The 22,458-nt window shown below is 43.7% G+C and overlaps 1 protein-coding gene across 1 annotated transcript in view; it reads right to left on the bottom strand.

The window, feature by feature from the left end:
• Positions 1–22,458, bottom strand: part of fbxw7 (F-box and WD repeat domain containing 7) — a gene marked incomplete at its 5' end in the record, with an annotated part of 294,741 nt that overhangs the window by 255,406 nt on the left and 16,877 nt on the right. Inside the window, 2 exons of the mRNA XM_080722319.1 lie at positions 1,459–2,217; positions 3,563–3,817. Of these exons, the coding sequence (XP_080578445.1) occupies positions 1,459–2,217; positions 3,563–3,817 (1,014 nt within the window). The remainder of the gene's footprint in view (positions 1–1,458; positions 2,218–3,562; positions 3,818–22,458) is intronic.

Consider the following 22,458-nt stretch of genomic DNA (forward strand, 5'->3'; position numbering starts at 1 on the left):
GAATGAAATCAGGTCAAAGTAAAATTGTCAAAAAAAGGCTGTTATCATGGTTCTTTAACCAGCTCTGGTTTGACTGATTTCCTTACTGTCAAACCTCAGTAACTTATGGGTGAGAGACATCCATTACAGTCCAAAACCTTGTCTTTTGCGCAATCTTAATCAATACTATATGTCCATCTTGAGGGCCTTTAAGCGTGATTAAGAGTATGATCACACGTCTTGCGTCAGAAGTGTGGCATCCCACGCATCCTGTGGCTTGAGAACGTGTCAATTTCCCCATGTTGTCTTTGCATGCAGGCACGTCACACATATTGGGTTTTGGTCCATCTATGTCAAGTTTTAGATTTGGTCTTTTTTATAATGCTTTTGAGGCGGTTTGACATTTAAACGTGGAAAGTGTTTTACATTATTTATGCATTTGCGTACATCGGGAAATTGACAAATAAAAGATTCTTGGGTTGTGGGCAGTGCTGGTTTTCTGGTGTGTGTAATTTCCCTTAACACTCCATTAGCAGCTCCACAAATCATGTTCAACGTAGAATTAACACTAAACAAGGCTCTAATTCGTTCTGCAATACCACCATGTGGAATGCCCTTCCACAAGCCTTAAAGGAGTGAAAATCCCTAGCCTCCTTCAAAATTGGTGTGAAAAGTCACCTTCAGGCAGCTGCTACTCGAGACTTGTAAATAGACCAAGCCCCCATGCCCCTCCCCCTTCCCCCCCTTTCTGCTTTTGTAAAAGTTATCCTTTTTCTGCTTTTGAAATTGATGTTATCCTAGGTAAAGTACTATGTTCTATCCGTCTTTCAATGTTATATGAGATACATAAAGTGGTTCCTGTATAAATAAGCCATAAGGCTTTCTAGGATACCAGTGTACCATGTACCAGTTCACATGGTGCTGAACTCTACATGCTTCAGAATATGATGCACCGAAAGCACCAGAAGCTCCACCCCCTCCAATAGAATGGAAGTGAGCGGGACGCTGGCACATTCTGAAGCGTGTGTCAGTGGGTGTGTGTGAAAGTGAACTAATTCAGTGGTTTCTCAGAGTTGATGTCCCCCAGGCTAAATGATGGATAGCTAGAAATCAACTTATATAATTATAATGTAGGACAGTAACTCTGTGAGTGTGCAAATGGAACCAAATGGACCCATAGGGGGCCATTTGGTTCCATTTGCACACTCTCAGAGTGACGGTGGTTCTGTGGCCTCTAAAGGCTCATTCCTACTCCAGAGAAGGTGAAGAGCAGTCAGAAAACTACAACATTACGCCATTAGCCGCGGTGAAGAGCGCTTCACCGAAAACCCCGACACATCTCCCTGCTTTTACTTTCCAACATCACCCCATCACCTAAAAAAGTGAGGTGCTACTCACTTCACCCTAGCATGAATGAGCCTTGACACGTACCGAGAATCAGTCCTAGCAAAGACGTGCAAGAGAGAGGGAGGGTCTTACCTTCTTCTTGTTGGGGGAGCTTTGGTGCGTGCAGCCAGAGTCCAGGTTGTTGTTGGGCGCCGCCGAGACACTGTTCCTGAGCGAAGGGGAGCGCAGTCCTTCCTCCCCCTCCTCCTCTTCCTCCTCCTCCTCCTCCTCCTCCTCTCTCCCGCTCTCCTCCGAGCGCTCAAAGTCGTCGCTGTCTTGGTCCATGTCCTCGTCGTCCATGTCCTCGTCGTCCTCCTCGCCCCGCTCCTCCCCTTCCTCCCTCCGCCTCCTCGCTCTCTCCTCCTGCCCTCCTCCACCTCCTCCTTCTCCACCCTCCGTCCTCTCCTCCCCTGTCCCCGTTCCCGGCAATACCGGCACCGCTACCGGCACCGGCAACGCCACCGCCGGTGCCGGTTCTTCCTCCTCCTCCTCCTCCTCTTCTCCCTGCTGGCTGCCGCTGTTGTTGTTATCCTCTTCCTCTTCGTCCTCCTCCTCGTCCTCCTCCTCGTCCTCCTCCTCGCCGTCAGCGCGGAGGCGCCCTCCTCCTCGAGTCCGCCTGGGAGGTTCCGAGGAGGAGGTCCCCCAGGACGTCCAGCGGGAGCCCTTCTCTCCTCCGAGTCCTCCTCCCCCGTTGGCTTCGCTGGTGGGAGGAGCGCCTCCTCCTCCGCCACTGTGCAGCTGCTCCGAGTCCATCTCCTCCTCTGGTCCGTGGGGGCCGTTGCTGCTGGCTCCTCCCGACTCTCCGGGGGCCCACGGTCGCTGGCCGCCTCCGTCCGCCGCCGTGGCCTCCGCCTGGAAACCACACAGGCACACACCGTCGGCAAATTCTGATTTTGTCTTGGTCTTTTGAATAACACACCATTTAGTCTGAGTCTTCAACTGGTCTTCTGAAATGGTTTAGGCTTAGTCAACTAAATTAACACTGGCAGTGGCACACACAGTATTCACCCTTCACTCAGGACCCATTTTCTTAACCCTGCAAGGCCCAGCGTTGCTTTTTGGCAACGTTTTTTAAATAATTTTTAAAAAAATGTTATAATTATTTTTCCTGTTCTTTTTTCACATTAACATCACCATTACATCCTATTGTTTAGTATTACAATGCCATTGGCCACGATATTTGCATATAAATACCCCCCACAGAGAGCGACATTCACACCTCCCAGAGAAGTTGACATTCCAGCGTCTGGACGAACAACATCTCACTTTTTAACTGAAGCTATTCCTCACGAAAACACAAGTAAAATGCCTGTAATATTGTTTTTCGTGATCATTAGAATGTCTAGAACACGTGCATATGTTAATATTGTGAAAAATATCCCCAATATGCAAATTAGAGCATGATTTATGATTTATGATTTATGGCTATAAAACCTTACAAAAACATTATTAATTTTTTAACATTACATTTTCCTGTGATTAGGACTCCTACAACACCATCTGATTTATTTTTTATTTTTTTTTGACCAGTAGAAATTAATTCGGGCCTTGCAGGGTTAAAACTACTAGCCGGTTTTAAAAAAAAATCTAAAAAAAAAAAAAAGTATCAAAGCCTTGGCCTATAATGACATGCGTAAAATAGGGATGCCAGGTTGTAGGTGTTTAAAATACTTCGTTTAGAATTTGATTTTTTATTTCTTTTTGGACCACAAAAAAAAGAAAAAACAGAGAAACCCCAGAAAAAGCCTTTGATCTCTCTGCCACGCCCCAAGAAACCAGATAATTTAATTTGATTTCATTTATAAAAAAAATAATCCAAAATCAGATGGCTGATCGGCTGATCAGCATTTCCCAGTTTGTTTCCTTCCTGATTAGGCTGTTTCCTTCCGTAGCCTGGAACCGGAAGAAGCCGTTTGTAGTTTGGCTGTAGTTCTTCCGTTTTGTTTATGTTCTAAGCAATGCTGAGGCTAACTGGAGAACGGTGAATCGGATTCACATGCAGTTTTTTGTGTTCACGAAGGGATTGTGCGCGCCGTCAATCACCGCGGAGCAATTCATTATCCCTTACGTATTGTATCGCAAAGATACACAATATATTGTGATACTGTTGCAACATGACCCAAGTATCGTGATACGTATTGCATCGTGAGATTCATGCCAATATCCACTCCTAATGCGACCAGTGAATGACTCTTACCCTCTGCTGCTGCTCTTCCTCCTCAACCACCCGGTTCATGTGTTCCTCTTCGTCGCCCTCCTCCGCCGGCTGCTGCTGGGGCGCGCGGGCCGCCGAGGAGGAGGCGTTACCTGGCCCCTGGGGGCCCCCCGGGGCCCGTCTCCTCCTGCTGCCGCTGCCGGCCCCCGACAGCAGGTCCTGGTTCATCTCCAAAAGCCAGCTTGCTACCTCCTGGACCTTCGCTAGGCTGTCTGAGGACGAGAAGGGCTTGACATTCTGGAGGGAGAGAGAGAGAGAGAGACAGAGAGGAGAAGATATGTTATTGGGTCATTCCGTGAGTCTGTGATGGACTCAGCGTTCCAATGCCGAAAAAGGTATTATTGGGGCTCACGAAAGCGCACACACGCAAACAAACAAGTAATGACATGCGCTGGGACTGCTGACGCCCACCAAGAAAAAAAAAAGAGAGAATAGGAATACCCTTCTTCATGTTTTATTCATACGTTTGAAATAAATAAATATGGCATTTGCATTTGTGCTAGAAGCCATTCAACGGTTTCTTTTTTTTTCCAGTGGTGTGAGGAGAGAGACAGACAGAGGTGTGTGTGTGCGTGCGTGTACGTGTGTGTGTGTGTGTGTGTGTGTGTGTGTGACTGTGAGTGTGAGGGAGTGAGAGAGGGAGAGAGTGGGCGTTTGTGCACGTGCGCACATTTTGGCTTCCGATCACACAGCCGTGGATACTTCACACACAAAAACACACACAGACTAGCCTAGCCTTAAGTGCTACTGGTATTCCAACTTCTAGAGCAGCCAATAAACAAAAACGCTAAGATATTAAAAAACAATAAAAAATAAATAAAAAAAACATCTGGTTTGAATGTACCGGAGAGCAGTCCAACGATTGTTCTTAACACATATGGTGCCAACCCCGAGTTTCCCGAGTTTGAATTGGTACTAGTGCTGTGCCAACCCCGAGTTTCCCGAGTTTGGGCCGTTTTTGAAAAAAAAAAAAATTCAAAGTTTTTTTTTTCAAACATTTTTTTTTGGACCTCCAGAAATGTATTAGGCATGATCGCGATCGCGAAATTGCATGTTTAACCCCCATACCAACCCATTCTTTCAAACATGGCAGCCATGTTTGTTTACATCTGAAGAAAACATAATGGCTGATCATGAATGCCTGCACGGATTTCCAAGCGGATTTTTTTGTTTGAAAGCTGTGAACAGCATCTACACACGTGGTGCATCATCTAGGCATGGGCGTGCACTTTTTACACACTTGCACAATTACATGGAAGTCTATGGTAACCATGGCAACGCGGGACATTGGCCGGAAAAAATCATTGCAACATAAGTGTTAAGCTACGGGCTAGTCTTAAAGGCTGTGGAAAAAAATCTAAGATCCACCAGGCTCCTCTTTTTCCCTCTCTTTTTTTTGTTGGTTGAGTTGTTTATCTTCTCCATTCACTGCGTCGCTGACGCTGTGGTGTATCTCGTGTAATTGCTCGCAGAGCGTTTGCCTTCGGGGCGCTGCAGCATTTCTTCATGACTTCTCGGGAGAAAGTGGTGGACGCAACGATGCGATGACACAACAGCGTCTGGCGAGTCCAAAACAAAAGGGCCGAGCTGACAATAAGCATCAGGATCACGACATTGTCTTGGGAAACGTCCTTGGCTGTTTGGTACCGGGGTCGGCACAATGTACTCACTCACACACAATGTTGGGAGAATTGTAATTACATGTAATTTGCTGTGATTTGAATTACATTCATATTTGTGCACCGCATCAAGTAAGTCTTGGGTGATTTTTTATGTTTAATTACTCAATTACAAGTTTGGCCAATAACATCAACATGAAATTGTTATATAAACATATGTCAAAGGAAGGACCCAGCTAACATACAAGCCTTTATTCAATCCTAAACATGGACCCATGAAAATCTCGCACGCATGCGCGCGCGCGCACACACGCACCCATCCCTCTGACTGGAAGCTTCCCTTGATGCCACTTTCAATGACTGTCACATTTTGCCATTAACGTCACAGGAGAGGTGGCAGTCTTAAGAGCCTAATCCACCTCCTAACTGACTCCAAACAAGTGTAACAGCACTTCATCAACGTCAGATTACTGAGTTACACTTTGAAATCAGAGTAATGTAGACAGACAGTCAGCAGAGCTCGAAAGGCGGCATGAAAAAGATCCAAGTCATCCCTTAGGGCCCGATATGCATTGTAATTGTTCTCAATGTAAGTGAAGCTTTTTGCTTGCTGCTTTTGCGTTGCACAACATATTTTTTACATTTTTATTATTGTGGGCTTGCCTGAAAGGCGAGACCAGTATGTCTCTATATATAGTGAGTTCCATCGCAGACAGTACAAAGGCAGGGCCCTTAGCCAATGAGGTGCGGAAAAACTGGGAGTGGTGTTAGCTGGAGTATTGGTAGAGCTTCACTGACAGTTAGCACGCTGCAGAATATAGTCACGAGCGAGCCCACACTGTTTCGTAGGAACAGTATTTCTAGTTATTATTATTATTATACTGAGGACGACCTAGAGAGATTCCGTCCGTCCGGACGTGTACACTTCTTTTACGTGTACACTTTGAGTTTCCCGCTCTGTCATCATGCTCTGACATCACGATCGAACCCAGTTCGATTTGTGCGTCTTGTCGCATGCGGTAAAAAACTCATCACTCCTTTTATGACTCCTTTTGGGATCCGCAGCGCCGATTCCGCACAGCATTGCACACCAAATCCAATGCGTTTCATTCAACAAAGCAAAGCGTTTTATTCAGCAAACGAAGAAAAAAAACGCAACTGTCCTGTGTGCAAAGGGCTTTACTTTACACCACTGCATGTGCCAAGTCTGACGGAGGCCTTACATGACTATGGCGGTGAGAATGACGCCAACGCTGGCAGTGGAAGCCAAGACAGAAGTTCTACGTCTAAACATCGACAGACATCTTGGCACATTCCAGTGCTGGAAACAGCCTGGTGTTAAGACCCTGTATCCGTTCCAGAAGTTCCATCTGGGCTAGCGCTCTCCGTAATCCCGGTTAAGTGATTCTGGAGAGAAGTTGACCAGCGATCTGAACTCATGGAGGGTGACATCACAAGAACTAGACAGAAAAATAAAGACCGACGCAACGTGGAAGCCATGTAACAAACACCTGTTATCTGACACGAATATAAAGGTCCTGTTGTATTCCGAACAATAAGATACATATAGATTATGAGTCTTCAACAGGGGGTCCGGGACCCATAGGGGGTCCTCAGGGTTACTACAGGGGGTTCTCAACATTTTTGTGTGATAGAAACCTTTTTTTTTTCATCCTTTTTCAAATTAACCACTTGAACGTCCATATTCTGAGAACTTTAGCCAAAAATAGCAGATCTACAAGCTCGTAGCTTGTAGATCAGCTATTTTCGGCAGAGATTTGGTGTAGAGGGGAAAAAGAATGTCAAGTGTATTAAGTATTGACTGTTCTAGTGGTTAAATATGTAGAGAGAGAGTGTCAGTGTGTCAGTGTGTGAGTGAGAGAGAGAGTGAGTGATGGTCAGTGTGTGTGTGTGTGAGTGAGTGAGTGAGTGAGTGAGTGAGTGAGTGAGTGAGTGAGTGAGTGAGTGAGAGAGAGAGAGAGAGAGAGAGAGACCCGAGTCCAGTCCAGGTGTGTGTGGGCTGAATAAGCCTAAGCTAAGACGCCCCCTGGGGACCGGCGGTTTCAGGGAACACGCTACAATAAATGTGCAGCTGTGGGAAGGGATGGAAGTGACTTGTTTCACTGGAAGGTGCTCCAAACCAAAAAATAAAAAATAAAACGAAATCCAAAAGGGACAAATTGGGCTTGGCCGTCCGGAAAGAGGACCACATCAGACACTGTCCAAACCACAAAGAACCAGATGGGACATGTGTGCGTGGCTCGCCAGGACTGATTTCAATCAGTGTTGTTTTTTACAGCAAATTTTGATTTAGTTTTAGTCATAGTCTTTTGAATAAAATGTCATTTAGTTTTAGTCATAATTTAGTCACCTGAAAAGTTTTAGTTTTAGTCTAATTTTAGTCGACTAAATATCATAAGATTTTAGGCGACTAAATCTACAGTTGATTTAGTCAACTAAAATGTATTTTGGCAGGCCTTGATGACATTGTAATGACTGATTTTACACTTGGTTGCGTGCTGAAAATAGCCGATCTACAAGCTCACAACTGTGACGTGTTGTGAGCTTGTAGATCTGCTATTTTCAGCATGGAACACCTGAGAGCAACCAAACATAAAATTACTTTCTTCTCCACTAGTCCCTCCCTAACGTTTTAGTCTAGTATTTATTTTGTTGACAAAATTGTCAATATATTTACTATTTAGTCTTAGTTTTTGTCATCACAGCTTACTTTTTATTTAGTTTTCGTCAAATCACAGTCGTCAAAATTTTTCGTCATAATTTTAGTCGACGAAATCAACACTGATTTCAATTGAGAGGCTCGACAAGACAACAATCGTCTAGCAGTGTGTCTCTCGCTCTCCGTTTTCGTGCTTCCTGCTTCTGCTCTCCTGTTACTGTCCTTACAGTATGTCACGTAACATGTCATTAATCATTACAGGCTCAATCATATCAACTCTGATCAGGCACGTGCACACATACTGTAGACAGAAAAGGGGGCTTGAGCCCCTGCCCTTTTACCCGTCTGTAAAAAGTGCCCTCTCCAGACCATGAATGCAGCTTTTACTATGGTGAAAGAAATACAAATGCCCTCTTTCCATGCTATGCCTGAAGGCAGCATTCAAGAGAAGTGTCTTGGTCAAACTCTCCTGAACTCGAATGCAGCATCTTATGTTGAAAGAATTGCCCTCTCTGTGTAGAAACCCATGCCGTTATGCCACATCTCCACTTGATTATGCTTAGTTCAGTGTGGCATCAAGCACAGAAAATAGCCGACCTCCAAGATCACAACGCGACACATTGTGAGATTGGAGGTCAGCTATTTTCGATATTTCCACCAAAAGGCCCTTTTAGAAATGTCAGCCCCTGCCTCTCTAACATTCTCTGCACGCCCCTGACTCCCTGAGCCCACGGCGATCCACGGCTATGTCGTCCATGAGACTATATATTGTCTATGAATGAAAAGAGTATGGGTTTAAAAAGCCTTCCTGGCATTTGCCAAAAAATTGCTGAACTACAAGCTCACAACACGTTGCATTGCGTCCCATCCCGATTCATATTCATATAAATCAACCATACAATCTCTCTCTGCCAGATTGACATTTTTTTCTCCACGCTCTTAAATAGAAGACAAAAATCACACTTCACTTCCCTGCCCACATGGGACATATGATATCGCCACATGCGCTTATGTACCAAAATTAAATCAAATGTTGAACTCGTTTAAACAAAAAACATATTTCTTTTACGAAAAAGCTATTTTTTTTTATTGGATTTTGTCAGCACTCAGCATAATAAAACATGGTCCTAATACTCTCTCCAAAGGCCCGTTTTGGTCACACAGTCAATCTGTCACTAGAGCTGCATCTCAGAATGTCCGCAGGGCAACGACAGTGTCATAAAAAAAAGAACCATTATGGAAATAGGCTCAGATAATAAGATTTTTAATTCATGCATGTCTTTTGGTCTGCGGAACAGAACCGTACACGTTTTAAATTAATGAAAGATCTGTCCTGGTACTAAATGTAATAAAGCCACCTGATCATCATTATATAAAAAGATCTCCAGTGCATATAAACTCTGTGTGAGTTCTTCTCCGTAGCATCTCGACATGTTCCAGTAGAACAGAACAGGTCACGTGTGAATTATCTGGAGGAAATTGCTTTTTCCCTTCCTGCAGTCTACTGGGGTGTGATCGTGTCGCGCAGGGGTGTCGCACCAAATTCTGGGCCCAGGGTACAAGGATTCACTGAGTCATTTTGTGCTTTAACTCTTAACTACAGCAGATATACAAGCTCGCAGCTTCTGCTATTTTTGAAAAATCTTGAACATTTGCGCAAGTCTTTGAAGGTTTTTTTTTTTAAAACTAAGTTTCTATGTCAGTGGTGCTCAAACTTTTTTCATGTGAAGGACCTCCAAAATGATATGTATTTGGCCACGGAACCCATCTCACAATATTTAGTTCCAGGGACCCCCCAGAAGCCAAATTTGAGTTACAAATGTCCGCTTAAAAAATAGATATTTTAAAAGATTTGCGCACATTTTCACGACTTTTCAAAAATAGCAGAACTACAAGCTCGCAGCGCGGCACTCGGGGGTGCACTGTGAGCTTGTATATCTGCTATTTTTCAATAGCTAAATAGCTAGTAACTCAGTCCCATCCCCCCACCCCCCCTTGTGCCGCCCCTGGGGTCACGTTGTTGTTGTTGTGTACAGCACAGACTCTGCTCCTGACTTAAACTTAGCCGTCTGCCAGCGCCGCGCACCGAAATTAGCCGATCTACAAGCTCACAACATGTCGCGACGCGTTGCCGCAGTGAGCTTGTGAATCAGCTATTTTCGATGCACACGACGCGGAGCATAAATCGGGCTTGACAACTGACAGGAAGACACGAGCATCCAATCTCTGCACCGCATATATACACAATCTCTCATCAATCACGCGTCATTAAGCTGCCATATTGACATGAAATATTGATTACATTGCACACCCTTTTCCCATGGCTGGGTTTTGTTGTTAGTTAGCTGTCTGTTTTATGGATATGGCCGTTGGCCATACAATTCGTATTTTTTCTCTTGCTTCTGTGGCGTATTTACTTTTTTCCCACTGAAATTTCACAATTTCACATCGGGGATTAATAAAAAAGTTATGAGTTCATGTTTTCTTGTTGATAGCACATAACATGTTTTACTGGGGGCTCTTGTGTCGGTGCCTGCCAGCGGGGGGGGGGGGGATGTTGAGGCGCTACTGTACGTCCTCCCGGTGGGGGCTCCTACCGGGAGGTAGGAGGCTAAATACACATAATTCTAGGGGTCCTTGACATTAACTCACTTACTGCCAATTAAAAATGCCCTCGAGTGGCATTAGTGCCAGCCCTCTCCATAGACTTCCATGTAATTTGTAGTGCACAGATCATGCACACCCATGCACAGATCATGCACCATGTTTGTGCAGGCTGTTCACAGCTTTCAAACAAAAAAAAAAGATTGGAAATCCGTTCAGGCATTCTTGAGATAATAGCCATTATGTTTTACATGTTATGTAAACAAAGATGGCTGCCCTGTATAAAGATGGGGTTGTATGGGGTGGAACATGCAAAATCGCGATTGAAATCATGTTTACTAGATTTAATGGGGTCCAAAAAGATTTAAAAAAAAAAAAAAAATGTTTTTTTTTTTTTTTTTCTAAGTAAAAGTCGCCCAAAGTCGCTTGGCAGGGAAGCCCATAGTGAGAAAGTTGCTCTAAAAGTCGCCTGGCACTGTATGAGTTAACAGTTTGCCAGCCAAAATAGAATGGTGGTTGGTAGATTAGCCGTGAAATTTCTATTATTGTATTGTGATCTGAGACATAATATTATGTTTATAAACATGAGCCCGCCACCCCTCCTTCTTGGACCGCACCGTTGTTTTTTCTTTTTTTTTTCCCAGGTCATTAGCTCACCATGATTGTCTCGATCTCCGTTGGGATAGAGTGGTGGTTTTGGCCGAGCATCGATCTCCCCGTGCGTTTCGCGTGCGCGATCCGCGCGCATAACGATCCATGCATTTAGTCCAGGAGTGACTGAACAGTCGATGTGTCCACTTTGGATAGCCTAGCACCTAGCACTCCAGCTCTGCTAGTGCTAACGTCCAAACAACAAGTGGGTGGGAGGAAGGAAGGCTGAAGAAGGAAAGGCCATGAGAGTCACTTCTGTTTCATGTCAGAGCAGCCACGAGCCACCGATGGACGAGCGGTGACTAGGGAAGGTTAGACGATCGCCGATTTTCGGATCAAAATCATTTATTCCGGTTTTAATGACAAAGTCCGGGAAAGTACGGCGCGGCTGAGACTCCTTGCTCAGATGTCCGATATATTACGGTTTTAACATTAAGGGGCTCCCCGTGGCTTGGAAAGGGTTAAAAGGTTTGAGAACCACTGACCTAGAAACGTGTTTTTTTCCAAAACCTTAGAAGGATTTAGAAGACATTTGTAGAATCTGGTCAAAATGTTCAAAGACTTGCACACATTTTCAGGATTTTTCAAAAATAGATATACAAGCTCGCATTGTGAGCTTGTATATCTGCTATTTTGTAACAGTTAAAGCATAAAAAAGATAATAATGCGTAATAATGCCAGGCCTAAATGGGTTAAAAGAAAGAATGTAATTGGCTACATGTTTATTTCTTTCAGTGTGCACTGTGCAGTCCAAAACCCTGTGATGTCAAGGCATATTCAACGCAGCATCACAGTGTGGACTGCAGTGGGACTACAGTAGATCCCGGGTGAGGATAAATTCCCACCACCACACTATCTTCGCTAGCACATTGCAAACTAATTGTTACACAGAGCAACCTTCATGGTCGCTGCCTACACCAGAACTGGCAATAAAATGATTCCATAAAACAATGTACAGAGCTATTATGATATGAACTGTATTAACCTTTCATGTTCATCAAACATAAATAAAAAATCAAACTCTTTCCATGGGGCCACATGAACAACAGAAAATATTGTGGAGGGCTGGGCCAAAAGGCAGTGCTCCCCGCAAGATGTGCTCCCCGCAAACTAAACACGTGGCTTTACCTCCGACTTCAGTAAATAAATACGTAGCAGTCCAATTTTTGTTGAAAACCAGGCATTCGGCATCGACTTTTTTTTGCCACTTTAGCCATTTTTGATGGGTATGGTAAGGCAAGTCGTCTTGACTTGTGACCAGTCTGACCACCTGCTTGTTATTGAGACAACATCCAATGATCATAAAGAAATGCAGCTTTAGTCCATGCATGATGTAAAATTAGAAAATGTGTTTATTGTTTTTTAATTTGCCATTAACCCTACAAGGAACCAAAGGGTCGCATACGGCCCCCGGGCCGCACAATGCCCAGGTCTGGTATAGATGTACCGGTATTATTGTGATGTTGGGCAGGTAGTTGTGGGTAGTAAGTTGTTTAGTTATTAAGTAATTTAGCAAAAATGTTGCATAAGTGTGTTATTCTTTTCCTCCAATGATGTGCAGTATAAATGATGCTTTATGTATGGGTTTAATGTATTTTTTTACTGTGGAACCCAAGTAGCGTTAGTTAGTGGAGTTCTCCCTAACGCCATGTTCCTCTACCTCCGTATCTCCTTGGCAAAAAAGGGGAAACACTGTCGTCTGGTCCGACAATAACAAAAACTGTTACGCCCCTCACCAAACCAAAAGGTATCAGTGGACAATTGAAAGCTTACTCTACTTAGCGGACACACACAGTCTGGGCCCCCCACCACAGGCTTAAAGGACAACTTTAGTTTTTTTTACAACAAGGGTTCATATTTTAAATTGTAATTAAAGAATATAAAATATTAGTGTTAAAAAAAATTAATTTACTTCTTTCTATTGTTTTAGAGATTCTTATTTCAGTGGTTTGAGGCATGCGTACAAGTGGCAAATGTAATTTTACACAGAATAATCCCATTCCCAAGATACAACACAACCGTTCATGGTTGGATGTGACTTATGGGGGCTAGAAGTGTTACTGTAAGTAGCAATAAAGAAACTGCTGGCTTATTGTGTCTAAAAAGACATATTTAGCCACTTGTACGCATGCCCCCATGCGTACGCACGCCCCACATTTTAGCACGGTAAACACGATACAACAATGGAACGAAGCAAATGAAAACATTTTAACACTCACTTTTTCTTTTTCTCCAATTACAATCTAGAATATGAACCCTTGTTGTAAAAAAACTACGGTAAGTTGTCCTTTAAAATACATTTATAGGACAAAATGAAAAATATTCTACCTGATGTACACACAGCGCCCAGCAGCACTAACACCGGGTGCATGAGAAGTCACAGTGTCACATATTTAAGAGTCAGCCCAGCTCTCTGGCAACAGTTCAGCACCTGGCCAACGGGGGCTGAAAGGTGCCAAAGGCCAGTGAATCAACAAATAGACTATTTGGCTTTCTGTCTCGGTCGGTCCTCCTGTTTATTTGTCTCTCTCGGTTTTTGTTTTGGTCTCAGAGCCATCTTTCCCTGTCTGTATATTCGACACTACAATTCAGAGGGGATCTCCTCCCGGAGATGGGGGCTGACGTAGTTTGCGCACAAACCTCTCCAAAGGAATACAAAGTACAAATGAGGCAACACTCTAGATCAGTGGTCCTCAACCTTTTCAGGTCGTGACCCACAGAATAATTTTAACTGGGGACTAATATTTTAACTGGGGACCCCCCAACCCAGACGAGCACTTGGGAGTTGGAGTTGAGGCATTACAAGCACAGTTCTATTGTGAAAATAGCAGATCTACATGCTCACAACGCATCCACACGCCCCCGGGAGAATTTTAATACAGGATTTGAATATAGGAGAGGCTTATTTGTGCTCCAAAGCTCACAGCACTGACAAAAGAACTGTAAAAGTGATTTGCAATCAATATGGTGCAGCTTACAGGCCTGTTACCGTTTGTAATTATGCATCGCGGCTGCCTCATCGTTCTGCGTTCCTCTTGTCAAACGAAATTAACCACATTTTGCGTGTGAAAGGCTACATTATATAACCATTAATCCCACACAGTCACGACAGCAAGGGAGGCCAACAAGATAATAACCCCATTGAATGAATAAATCATTCATTGGACACCAGCTCAGCCAATTAAAAATAAAGCTGATGAATTGAAAGCTCCATCACTCACTCCCCCACTTTCACAATTCCCATTCAGCCGATATCAATAATAAGAAAAAGGGTCCAAAACGGGTCAAAAACAAAGTTGCGGTAATTAAGGGCAGAGCGTTTCTGGGATGAGCAATGACTCAGGAAAACATGATGCGGCTGTGTGGGTGTTTATTTCTGTGAGAGTCGATGTGCATGTGTATACTACTGCAGGATGTCTTCAACGTTTTCAGGCCAAGGACCCCTTAGTTGAGAGAGAGATGAAGCAGGGACCCCCACAAGCTTTTCATAGATTCCATATAGTTCCATTGTTTGACAGCACGATCATCAGTGTATTTTGGATTCATGTCAATTTGTGTTTTCAGATATTTAACCACTCGAACCGTCAATACTTAATAAACTTGACCTTTCACTCTGTACTTAGTCTGCTCTTTTTCCCCTCTACACCAAACCTCTTTGCCGAAAATAGCCGATCTACAAGCTCACAACGCCTCGCAGCGCGAGGCGTTGTGAGCTTGTAGATCTGCTATTTTTGGCTAAAGTTCTGAGAATACGGACGTTAGGGTTCAAGTGGTTAATATGAAAAAGGAGAGAAAAAAAAAACGTTTCTATCCCACAAAGATTTGGAGGACCCCCTGTGGTAACTCTGAGGACCCCCTAGGGATCCCGGACCCCCTGTTGAAGACCCCTGTACTACTGTATGTGTGTGTGTGTGTGTGTGTGTGTGTGCGTGCGTGCGTGCGTGCGTGCGTGCGTGTACGTGCGTGCGTGCGTGCGTGTGTGTACGTGCGTGCGTGCTAACCAGAGACAACCAGAGAGGGGAACAGGGCTCATATCCAATTTCCCGAGGCCCAATCATAGACTGACAGATGAGTGTGATGGTAGCTTTCAGAATGAGCAGCAGGGGAACATGGCTTGTCTGGCTGCACTGTGAGGCTGTGATGTGTTGGATGGAGTGAGTGCACGGGAGCGGCCGAGCAGAGCGTGTCATTTCTGCACTCGTTACCGTGGGGCCAGCGCCTCACTGCCACACCATCTGTCTGAATCTCTGGACTGCATTAGTTAGGTGGGAAGACTGCGGAGGGACTCAATGCCCAACAGTCTCACTCCCTAGCTTCCGCTGTGGCCTCAAGACTCACCTCTTGTAACCCGATGCTATATACAGTACACAGGGCCAGGGGTATGTGCCTTTAAGTATGCCTTTAAAGGAGAGTTTCTGGGTAAAATCGACCCCCATACCTCTTTAAATGTCTTCTTACAAGCTTGCAAGATGGTCCAGACACCCCATAGTCCCAAAGAAGCATTGTGTTTCATTTTTGATTGCAGCTTCTACCCGACCATGGCTCCATAATGGACCGCGTTCATTCAATCTCTAATCCGGTTATTTTTCTCGCTTCAAAGTCCATTTCTTTCGCTCCGTATCAGTTCGCGGGACAACAGGAGGCACGTTCCCGTGCCCCTGCTTTCGACAGGTTACTGTTGTCCCGCGAGAGACGGCGGGATTTCAAGCTGAACTTGAGTCGAAAAGAGAAGCTTTTTGACAACAAAAATGGCTGCGCCCTGAAGAAGCTAATGCTAGGATGAATTATAGAGAGTATGGGGAACTGATAAGGAGCGGAAAAAATGGACTTGGATTGGAATGGATTAGAGATTGAATTAACGCGGTCCATTATGGAGCCATGGTCGGGTAGAAGCTGCAATCAAAAATGGAATATAATGCTTTAATGCTTTTATGCTATAATGCTTTGGACTATGGGGTGTCTGGACCAGGTATGGGGGGTCGATTTTAACCAGAAACTCTCCTTTAAGTAGTTGGCAGGTGGCAGAGATGTATTATGGAATGCGCTTGGTACTGTGTTTACTTCTTGTTCAGGTAGAGAGAAGTGAGACCACACTTAATGCAGTGAAGTGATATTTTTTTTGTTACGGATGATACCAATATAGAACCCTAGCTGTTCACGTGAATTTTGTGAATTATATTTTTGTTTATTAACCCATTAAGGCTTAACACATTATGACGCAATATTTTATGCTTTAAATATAAGAAAATAGCAGATATACAAACTCACAGCGCGGCACCGAGTGCCGCGCTGCGAGCTTGTAGATCTGCTATTTTTGAAATATCGTGAAAATTTGAATTTTGACCCGATTCTATAAGTGTCTTTTGAATCCTTCTAAGGTTTTTTGAAAAATCTATGTTTCTATGTCAGCAATCTGGCCAGCCATCGTCAAAGAAAAGGTCCTTTTCACTTAAATGTGAAAAGTTAGTCTGTTCTTGAGAGACTACTATGTCAGTGGTGCTCAAACCCAGGAAGGACCCCCAAAATGATATTTATTTGGCCACGGACCCCCATTTCAAAATATCTAGTTCCAGGGACCCCCCAGAAGCAAAATTTTAGTTACAAACGTTCGCTTTGAAAATACATATATTCAAAGATTTGCACATATTTTCACGACTTTTTCAAAAATAGCAGATCTACAAGCTCGCAGCGCGGCACTCGGTGCCGCGCTGTGAGCTTGTATATCTGCTATTTTTCACTGGTTAAAGCATTCAATAATTCTAGGCCTAAATGGGTTAAAATCACCAGTTCTCCTACTTCTTTTAGTAGAGAAAGTTAAGGATTACACTCAAACAAAGAGAACGGTGGTTATACTCTTCAGACTCCACCTTAGTCCATAGCTCTTACTGTAGCACTCGCCTACCCCCCAATGACCACACATGAAAGCTAAATAGCATTTTTTTTGTTTTTTTATATAAAGCGTTAGCTCCAGCGACCCCCAGGTCCCTGGGAGACCCCCAAGTGTAAAAAATGACCAAATGTGCAAAAATGACCAAATGACCACCCCAACGGGGCTGCTCACGGGGAATTCCCGCCTTCCCGGGGACCACCTCCACTTCAGCTCACATAAAATGCCGTAACTCGGGCTAGGAGCGTCCGGGAGAGCCGGGGCCGGTACCTATTTGTCCGCCAAGGCAACGCGGAGACCCCACCCCTTCTCACATGGCCCTCTTCTAGCGCCACCATGAGGCCAGTTCTTGCAAAACACATTTTTGGACACTGCTCCTACAATTTTTGCCCTAAGATCACGCAAATCGGTACACAGTATGTCTACACTCATCCCATCAACATGAATCTGTCCCATATAGCGCCACCTTCAGGCCGATTTTTACAAACACATTTTTGGACACTGCTCCTACAGATTTTGCCCGAAAATCACGAAAATCACTACACAGTATGTCTACACTCATGTCATCAACATGGATCAGGAAGATTTTGGAAAAACATATTTTTGCCCTATTTGTGGAGATAACCGACCTACGGTCGCTTATCTCCCGATTAGGGAGTCTTACTGGTTTATATAAAGCGTTTTTACTGACTAGGTGCTCGGTCTACCTACGTCATTTTTGCCTAGATTGATAGTTCTATGCATTTGATGTATTGATGTTGATGTATTGATGTATCACCTTGCAAGTCGCTCTGGATTAACACATTAAATGCCCCAGGTGGCGCCAGAGTCATCCCCTCTAAGTGCCCAAATCCACCTCCATTGTGTTCTACAGGGCCCTGTTGCGTCAATGCATGCGTGATGACATCGCTTGGTCACATGACCGTAGTCAGGATGTTGTTGCCTTTCACCCTGTATGGACTAGCATAGCCTATAGCTGTTGTTTGCCGATCATAATTTGGCCATTTTGCCAGCCATGCCCACAGTTTCAGCCATAAAAAATACATCAGAGATAAAGGGCTTTAAAGATTGAGAAATGCATTGGATTATATGGAGAAAAACGGCGGTGCGATGCTCTCAGTGTCTAATGGAAACAACCCGCGGTGATTGGGCAACATCCAGGGGTTGCCCCGACCTTACGGTGAGATTTAATATTGTTACTGTAAACGCATCAAACGCGCCGTGGGCCTCCAGCGACATCAAAGAGTTTGACGTGTTGACACCAAGTGGGCATTTAGAGAGTTAAGAGTGTCTGCTAAATGCAGAAATTGTAAAAGCTACACCTTTTTCTGAGGGAAGATCGCATGTGAAGGAAGGAAAGAGCCACTTCCTCGCGTCGTCTTCACTCTCGTCACCTCATCGCTTCGACAAACACTTGGCTGAACCTCGGAGGATCACAGGAACACAGTCCGGGCCACTTTAAGGCTCCGACACTCGCCCTGCTTACTGGTGGGAGTGCTAATAATGTAGCAATTTATCCCAGCATTGAAGTTTCTGCTGTGGTTGTACTGTTGTTTGCTGCTGGGGAGTTAAAGTAAAGTAGGAATTTATCCCACTGAAGATGCTGCTGTAGCTGTTCTGTTTGCGGATGGAGAAAAAAAAGCAAGAACGCAAGGAAGCAAAGAAGCAAGCAAGAAAGCAAGAAAGCAAAAAAGCAAGAAAGCAAGAAAGAAAGAAAGAAAGAAAGGAAGGGGGTTCTGGGTACACCAACATGACTTCACTATAAACGACAACAGTCTTCTTCCTAACCAGCAGAGACACATCATACTGTTACTAACGACTCACCATTCATCATCATCTGTTCTACTCACAGAGGAACACATGATGGTTCTGCATCATTTTGTACAGATCAGTAGGCCTGTCATAATTATTACATAATCGCCTAATCGCAATCATTTCAAAAATAGTTGTAAATTATGTCAGTCATTTCTTTGTATATTTAAGTTATGTGTCACATCTGCCATGTGCAACTTCAAAGCCTACAAGCCAAACAAAAATGTAATTGTCAACGACAAAAACACAATTAAATCGTTAATCGCAATTATTTGAGTGACAATTAATGTAAAATGCCCTACCCACCGGTGGGTCCCGCCTAAAGAAAGGCTGGGAATCACTGGCATATTTGCAGATGCTACATGTCTGCAACATGGTAGACACACGCTTGCACATGTACTGTATAGACCGATTTCCTAAGCACTCCCCCTGTAGAGAGCCACCGCCGCGGTGCAAACAGCAACCAGTGGTGGAGTAAAGGTAGAATTATTGAAAATGGTAAATACTCAAGTAAAGTACAAATACTCAAAATTGTACTTAAAGAGGTGGTGCCATAGTTTTGTACTTTTTCTGTTTTTCATGTGTCTAGGAGGTTGAAAGTACTTCATTAGACCCCCTGATGTGTTTTTTTGTTTTTGAGAAATGATGTATTCTCTTAGTATTTGTTTGTTTTCTCTTGGAGGCTGCCACCTTGTGGTCAAAAGTGTCAGTTAAAAAAAACACAGATACTAAGTATGTCACAGTATCAACTCGTCCACAATTACCATTCACCCAACACTGTGGGGTGTGGCTATATCAGCTGGGTCACCACCCACCATGACATCCATGCATACTTAATGAACTGGGGGTGTGGCCACATAAAAACCCAATTTTAACTCTTTCTGTATACTTTTTTGGAAAAAATCTTCCTCCTAGTATAATCATAATACCTGATAATCATGTTTTAGAGGGGGGAAAAATCATGGCACCACCTCTTTAAGTACTGTACATCATCATACCTCTAAGTTATGCTGGAACGTGTACTGAGTGGCAACAAACTACTTTCTGGCCTTGACAGCCCATACATCCAAACAGAAAAGTCCTATCTGATTGCATTATATAACGTTAATCTCACTTTGCCACTGTATTTTCCATTCACTTTATGCATGCGCATACCCTCTATAGATATTACAGTTGTACATGTCCCGTCTACACTGCACATCTAATCCTCTCTGTACCGCTGGGTGTATCCACTGGTTTTCTGAGGTTAAAGGACAACTTTTGTTTTTTTACATCAAGGGTTCATATCTTAGATAGTCATTAGAGAAAGGAAGAGTGTTAAAATGTTTTCATTTACTTCTTTCTATTGTTTTTGTGATTTTGCATGCAAGTGGCTAAATAGGTGTTTTTAGACACAATAAGCCCATTCCCAAGATGCACCACAATCTTTCATGGGCAGATATGACTTATGGGGGCTGGTGTTAATAGTAACAAAGACATTGCCAGCTTATTGTGTCTAAAAAGACATATTTAGCCACTTGTACGCATGCCCCCACGCACTGAAATCAAAATATTAAAATCTCTAAAACAATAGAAAGCAGTAAATGAAAACATTTGAACACTCATCTTATCTTTTCTCTAATTACAATCTAAAATATGAACCCTTGTTGCAAAAAAACTAAAGTTGTCCTTTAAAGGTGTTTTCTACTTCCACTGCTCTAGTGAAGCTGCACTGCTCTGACCTTGAGGGGAGGGAGGGAGGGAGGGAGGGTGGTGTTGGTAGTGTTGTCCCAGCAGCATTAGTCCCATCTCGGATTGCACACAGTCCCGCGCCTCCGCCCGTCTACCTCCACCACCTCCCACGGGACGGGCCCACAGTGCTCTGATCGGAGAGAGCTGTGCACAGTGGAAGCGGGCTAAACTTGACCTGCCTCTTACCGGAAAGAAATCTGTAATTAGCTTCCTGAAATGCAATGTGTGCCATTGTTGTTGTTGTTGTTGTTTTTGTTGCTCAAAGAATTGTGTGCCGTGCCAGATTTTACACACACACACACACACACACACACACACACACACACACACACACACACACACACAGAGACACAGACACAGACACAGACACAGACACACACACACACACACACACACAGAGACACAGACACAGACACAGACACAGACACACACACACACACAGTGGCAGAGCTGAATATGCAATTACACACGGCGACGCGGGATCACACAGGAGCGAAGGAACTCAATAACGCTGGTCTATTTAAGATCCAACATGATATTTGAGTGGTTGCTCCCAGAGATGCCACACACTTAGACGCTCAATGACTTGTTAAAACAGCTCTTTCTTGTCTCCAATAAGGCAGGGAAATAAAGCTGACAACTAGGGCAGTCGCGGTTGTTACATAATCGTCTATTCGCGATTATTGTTCATATTCACGATTATTTTTCATATTCGCGCTCTGAGTTTGTAGATCTGCTATTTTCGCAGCGCAACTGGGTTGATCTCTTTTCCACTAGTCCCTCCCTAACATTTTAGTCTTTCTTGATGTTCAAAAACCAATTAAATTGCTCTTTTTCTTCATTAAGGAGTAGAGTATGGATTATCAAAGCTCATACTATCATAGTGGTATGCATATAATGCAAAGGGGAAAATACACAATATATTCGTCACTCGCGATTATTTTGTATGACAATTAATCGTCTCCAGAAATTCCGACAACTTTTGACTAATATCTGAGATGAGTGTTGTTTTATTGAACGTGTTAATCTCACAATACAATAAAATGAAGAATGGTTCCTCCAATATATTGCTGCTGGCAACATCCAGAGGGAGAGACAGGCTCTTTCCACACATTGCCCTGGTCTTTAAGAGTGGAGGTCACAACAAAACAAGACATGAGCTTTGAGAGGATGCGGAGGGCAGCTGTGAACGTGGCTTTCCCCAGAGGCTAAAAAAGATTCACAAGCCCAGGGGAGTAAGCAAGAGACACTGAGAAAATTAGATCGTCACTTCTTTTAAAGTCGGGGCGTCGTCGTGCCCACAAAAAACGGTGGCTGGTCTCCAGAATCAAAGATTTACCGTTGCTCCTGTTAAATTAATTTAGACCGGGTACGCATTATTGCGTATTATTATTTTATGCTTTAACTATTGAAAAATAGCAGATCTACAAGCTCACAGCGCGGCACCGAGTGCCGCGCTGCGAGCTTGTTGATCTGCTATTTTTGAAAAATCGTGAAAGTTAGAATTTTGACCCGATTCTATAAGTGTCTTTTGAATCCTTCTAAGGTTTTTTGAAAAACCTATGTTTCTATGTCAGTGGTTCTCAAACTGTTTCCATGTGAATGACCCCCAAAATGATATGTATTTGGCCACGGACCCCCATCTCAAAATATTTAGTTCCAGGGACCACCCAGAAGCAAATATTTGAGTTACAAACGTTCGCTTTAAAAATACATATATTCAAAGATTTGCAAACATGTTCACGACTTGTTCAAAAATAGCAGATCTACAAGCTCGCAGCGCGGCACTCGGTGCCGCGCTGTGAGCTTGTATATCTGCTATTTTTCAATAGTTAAGCATTCAATAATTCTAGGCCTAAATGGGTTAAATTCAAGACTCTGTCACGGTATGTTT

The sequence above is a fragment of the Nannobrachium achirus genome (genome assembly GCF_963921795.1).
Source record: "Nannobrachium achirus genome assembly, chromosome: 3".
NCBI lineage: Eukaryota > Metazoa > Chordata > Actinopteri > Myctophiformes > Myctophidae > Nannobrachium > Nannobrachium achirus.